This window comes from Diadema antillarum, unplaced genomic scaffold (genome assembly GCF_040938485.1).
Source record: "Diadema antillarum isolate AM-2024a unplaced genomic scaffold, OU_Dant_1.0 seq00001893_RagTag, whole genome shotgun sequence".
In the NCBI taxonomy this organism is placed as follows: Eukaryota; Metazoa; Echinodermata; class Echinoidea; order Diadematoida; family Diadematidae; genus Diadema; species Diadema antillarum.
In genome coordinates this window covers 362,550-368,476 of record NW_027272559.1, presented here as the reverse complement: position 1 = coordinate 368,476, position 5,927 = coordinate 362,550, and the positions used below count along the sequence as shown (strand labels likewise).

The window sequence follows — 5,927 nt, the reverse complement described above, 5'->3', positions numbered from 1 at the left end:
TGATTCACACTTAATTCACATGTCTCACATAAATGAATGCAACAAAGAGACACCTATCAAAACACATCCACAAACTTCTTTTTAATTTATATCACTTTATTCCACGCAATGAATAGAATATGTTGTAATGGCATTCTGCACAACAAATAATCTCTGCCAAAGTGCTATACAATACAGTAGTTGGTCCCCACCTGGGATGTGACAAAAGCAAACAGTACCTTCTCTTGTCATGCAGTGTATGATTTTTCTGAAGATTAATCATTTATGGCCTGAATGAAGGTCATTTGCCCATACAATTTGAATTCCCTTTTGAGAAGTGATATAAATATCATAAAACTTTCTATTTTCACATAAACATTTACAAATGTGAAACATCACAGCTTATGCTGCAATCATTAGGCTAAGACCAGGAGCTAGTAAAGGTACATGCCAGGATATGACATGGACCAAACATGTCGGTAACATGGATATGTGTCTGTTTCAGTGAATTGATAAGAATTCACTCTCCTAAAGCTCAGATATGGACCAACACATTGTTGCAGTTAAGTCCTTTGGAAGGATCAATCAAAACTCTATGAATTTTTTTTTCCGGACAATGGAGTCAGCAGGATGCTGAGGTTATAACTCCCAGATTGGGAAGTGGGGCCACCATGGGTACTTCTCCTTCATCTTCTTGCTGGTAGGGAACATCTGCTCGTACTCCTCCACCGTCATATCCTCAAATGGGGTCATACTCTGAAGTTTGTCCACCTAGACAAAGTGATGACAAGTGGCAGACAAAAGGGTGGTGATTACAACATTTTATATATATAATATATAATTGATATGATTTATATAGCGCCAAATCCACTCTGCAGAGTGCTCTAGGCGTGGAAGGAAGAGAAAGTGAAGGAGATAAAGGACATACAAATATCATCAAGAGAATTGAGAGACACAGACAGACACTGTAGAACATCTGAGTACAGTACACACCTGCACTCTTGATAAAGTACACACATCCTCTACGTTTACATCAAAGTAGTTTCTGAATGTGACCGAGAAGCAGTGAATATATTCTAAACTAGCACAAACTAAAAACAGATCATAATGGATTGGATCTTACTCTTCTGTTGACCTCTCACTTAGCCTCAAAACTAAAAGTGAAATCAACTTGTAATTTGGAGACAAGGAAAATGAACACCTTGCTTGCATGTTCAATACAACAAGTAAAATTTTCCTGAAACTTGTTATGAATCACCAATGTAAGAATAACTTTTCATCATCAGCTATTTTGCAGTTTTAAGCCCAAATGTGTAAAGCCTCAAAGAGGTTCTTCATCACACACACATCAAATAGACTTGACAAGAAGGCTAACTTGGTATACAAAGCACAAGACTTTATTACGTTACATAACATTTTTGCAAGATATTCACTTTATTTATTGAGACTACTAAATACAGAAGAAGCCTTCAAAATTAACAAGTATCATACTTTTGGTAATAAAAATGTCTTTGTTCATTGTTAACTGAAGCGCTAAAATGTGGCACATGCTCATGTATTACTGAATGTCATTAATAGATCACACAACACAGAACAATTGGGGGGGGGGGGGGGAGGACGTTTGTGAAAGATTGCTTCACTTACATATTGATGCCCTCCTCATATTATGGGACATGTAAACATTCACAACTCACCTCTTGTTGGTATTGTGTGATGCGAGTATTGGATGCCTTGACAAACTCTGCAGCTGTGTTGTCCTGAAGTAATGAGAGGAAATGAAAACCATGCAGCAATGTCATTTCAATTCTCCCTAAAATACTGTAAAAAGAAGAATTTTTGCGCAAACTTAATACCTCATACTGGACCAACTTCACTGAACTTTGCTTGTTTATAGCACATAACTGTAAAAAAAAAAGATACTGTACCAAAAATGAAAATACTTAAGTGCAGGGTGCTGCATAAGTGCTTGCCTGACTGCCCAGGGCAAGTGAAAATCACAGTCAGGCAAGTGTTTTGAAACAATAAGAAGAAATACTTGCCCGAATAGGGCAAGTAGAAAGGTTTGAGGCCACTTTTATATTTTTTTACTGAAATTGCCCTACTTACCCACGAAGTCAACCATACAGAAGCCCAAAGATAATGACTGTTTAGTAATGCAACGCACTTTAATTTCATTCCAGCAAGTTTCCAACATTGACGTGAAGAAGCCCCAATGCATTGAAATACCAACACTCGTTTGATCTAAGTTTGATACTCCAATGTGTTTAAGCTTGTGAATCAATGTGTGCTGTTTATTCAAATGATTGTGTTTTACCAAGCCCTTCATTCAAAAGCAAGTTTGTATATCATTTTCATATATTTTTTGTTTTTCTTTTTGGGCAAGTAAAATTCATATTCAGGCAAGTTTTTTGCAACAATTTGAAAATATGATTGCCCAACAGGGCAAATGGGTTAAAAAAAAAAGAAGTTATGTAGCACCCTTTTAAATGCTACAATTTTTATGACAGTTCAGACAAAAACAAAGTTGAGATTTGTTTTGACTTTCCATACTCTAAGTAATATATGGCATGTTTTAGAGTATTACAGTTTTTACCCACTGCACACACCACAATATGTATGGCACAAACGGCTAGTCAAAGTGAGCTTCTAAAAAGTGTCTGATAATTCATGTCTTAGAGGCATTATTATTATATACTGCAGTAATTGTGTTTACATTATCATTATCTATCACTCTTGGGACTTACCCTTTCCATCACTTTCTCATATTTGAAAATAATATGTGCAGGATGGAAATTTGACTTTGAAAATTTAAGCTTTCTTGAAGTGAAAACCTTCCAACTTCAACAAAAAGTGTGTGTGTGCATGTGCAAGACAGAACATGTTCATATCTTGGATGCAATAAGTCCTAAAATAACTGATTACAGCGTGGGAAACACGAATTATAGATTCATTACCATTGACTTTTCCTGCTTGTTGATGTAGTCTGATGCTGTGTCAGCTGGGTAGGGGACACTCAGAGCGTTGAACTGTAAATAACAAGAAGAATATCACTGATTAGTATGGAGTAGATTCATTAGTGGCAAAATACAAAACAAGATCAGCATATCACATCTGAGTCAACGCAAATAAACTTATAAACACAGTCAGTGAGAAACAAGGCCCATGCCACAAGATTGTTAGTTCCATATAAATATGAAATATATACTGAACTCCATTCAAAACACATTTGTGTTTATAGTTAAATACTTACATAGATGTATCACGCAAATCAAGATCTTCCTTTGAATATGTATGCAACAGGATTTTTTTTCTTAGTTTAATTATGAGTATTCTACATTAAATAGTTATTACTAAGACTCATCCTAGAACACTGCATAGAAATCCTGAAGGGGAAATTAAAATGTGTTAAATGTATGTTACTTAGGCAAAATGATATTACTGTAAAAGTGGAAATTTTCACACATTTAAGAAGCTAGCGTGAAAATAAAAGCACCCGAATATTTTTGCATGCCATATGTTCCAGTATATAATTATCTGATTCCACAGAATCAAAAACACACCAAATTCATCTTACACAGCTGAGCGCAAAAAAAAAAATTACTTATGCCAAAATATCCACTTCTACAGAAGTGGTTTCAGACTTACCTCCTTCTCAAACTTGTCTACAAGCCCTGCAACAGGGACAGTCTTGCGGTAGGTGTTCCAGTCAACTGGAGCAGCCTGCTCTGGTGTTTGGGATAGTCTGCATGATTGGAAAAAAACATTTGGGAAAAAATAACACTTTTCCTTTTCTCAGCTGAAGGTCAACAGCCTTTAGGTATCATGTGTGTGTGTGTGTGTGTGTGTGTGTGTGTGTGTGTGTGTGTGTGTCTACATCATAGTAACAGTCAATGAACACTAAGATACATGTACGTGGTACTTGGAAGAGTACCTGGTAATCTTTTTAGCAGCTAACTCAGAAAGCTACCCAGGCATGGATAGCTTGCTGATGGCTGCTTGGGGCAAACCCTGACTCATGAGGGGTCAGGATCATTCCTCCGTGTCTGGAGTAAAATTTGTAGGTATGTTGAGCAGACCACTTTGCTGGATTTGCATCCATACCTTGCTCTTTGCAGAAAGTGAAGAGGTCTCCTTTTCCCCCTTTTTTTTTAGTCATGGATGGGCCACGAGTGCTCCCTCTCACAATTTCTCTCAGGACCTCCATTTAATGTCCTATGCAGGGTTTAAGCTATCTGATCGATCTGATCCAAGACAAAGTGTTTTTGCCTCTACAGGCACAGATTTACCACAGGAGATGGCCTGATGACCCGACTTACCCACAACATTGCTTAGCAGGACTCTGGACTAGGACCCAAGCCAGTGCTAGTATGTGAAATGAGTGATTTGCATGTGTTGTGACAACAGAACTTGCTGGCTTGTGATTAGTGATAAGTGACCAAATTCCACTCCGGTAGGTGACCGAGTGGTAGGCTTACCCTTGCTACAGCTCAGCTGCCATTTCATTTTCACCTACCTCACCAGACACCATCTAATTTACTTGCATTAAAAACTGTCCTCGGTCGAGGAGGTAAGGTACCCAGGCATGACCTAACTAGGATTCTGAAATTTCACTCATGTCACGATCATATTAACGCAAGTGCAAGCCTCCCATGGCCCATGATTCAACCACAACATCTAACGGTTACAGTTATCATTCTGCATCAAACTGGTGAAGCAAGTTACCCAATGTTCGACATCCTAAATTGCGGAAGCAAAATAGCATGCATGATCCGAACGCCTGCGCACGCGTCTGCGATCATCGTTTGAACGCCTGTACTCATTGTTTGACCCCATATGCCCGCGCTTCGACATTCGCGACGTAGTGCTCTGTGTGCTCGCCCTGCCTATGACTATGTGAATGTAGAGCGCGTGCCATGTGCGGGTGAAACTGTATGTATGGTACATCGCACTACGAGAGCGAGGTACTCCACGTACTCCATGCTGTGCAAGAGATTTAACGCATACACAACACGCTGTGATCGAAACCATGGCGATGCCGCAAATTCTGGCACGGGTGGCATGCAAAATATAAACAAAAACGGCTGCCATTGTGGCTGTACATGTAGGTGTACACGCGCACACTGTACAGATTCAATGCAGATAAACGGACTAGTAACTTTGAAACTTGGAATGAAACAAGTCTATAGAATATGTGTTGCTATGCAACTTTACTTACCCGTTACTTAACCGTTGAACTGCTCATGCGAGCTGACCCGGGAGGGTCGCGACAATCATTTCGGGGGTCCGGCGACGTGGCGCACTATTGTGCTCTTTGGAACACGTGTGGAGGTAGTTGCATACATAGTTTGAATTTCGCACTTGATATGCACCATTTCTTATTCATGAATTTCAGGGAATTTTTATTTGTAAGAGTGGTCTATTCATGGAAGCTGCCGAATCAAGGGCCACTTGCTTTAAAATTAACGCACAACGGCAACGTAACCCCTTTTTCAAGTTCTTGTAAATTTAATGTGTTTCTGCAAATCTGTGTACAATCTTTAAATCCATTCATTGGTAGACCACTGGTAATCCCAACAAATACCTTCATCAATAAGTTTAACGATGTTAGTAGGTCATCAAGACAATAATCATGGCTACGCAGGCGCAAGTGTCTGAATCCGTGGTCTACAGCAAGTAGTCTACATACCGCACTGTTTTAGGTGAGTGGGACTACGTATAAATTGCTTAATATTTCAAGTGCACGGGTTGTAACTCACCTGGCATTTAGAGAGTCAAATTTCCCTTTCAGCGCATTAAACTGTGCCTTCTGATTAGGAGGAACTCTTTCGGCAAATGCTGCCCAGTCAACGACGGACTTTCCTACTCTGCGAGCTGCCATTATGCCGGTTTTCCTTGGCCGATTTCGAGACTTTTTCTTCCCACCGGCATGCAAGATGGCGATGCAGATT

General features: G+C 39.4%; 1 protein-coding gene across 1 annotated transcript; it reads right to left on the bottom strand.

Annotated features, from left to right (window-relative positions):
• Positions 1 to 400: 400 nt before the first annotated feature.
• Positions 401 to 5,927, bottom strand: LOC139713004 (ATP synthase subunit d, mitochondrial-like). Its single transcript, XM_071624783.1, has 5 exons — positions 5,736 to 5,927; positions 3,625 to 3,721; positions 2,934 to 3,005; positions 1,674 to 1,736; positions 401 to 750 (listed from the first exon to the last, which is right to left on the bottom strand). Exons 1-5 carry the CDS (start codon positions 5,855 to 5,857, stop codon positions 619 to 621), a joined length of 486 nt encoding a protein of 161 aa, XP_071480884.1. The 5' UTR covers positions 5,858 to 5,927; the 3' UTR covers positions 401 to 618.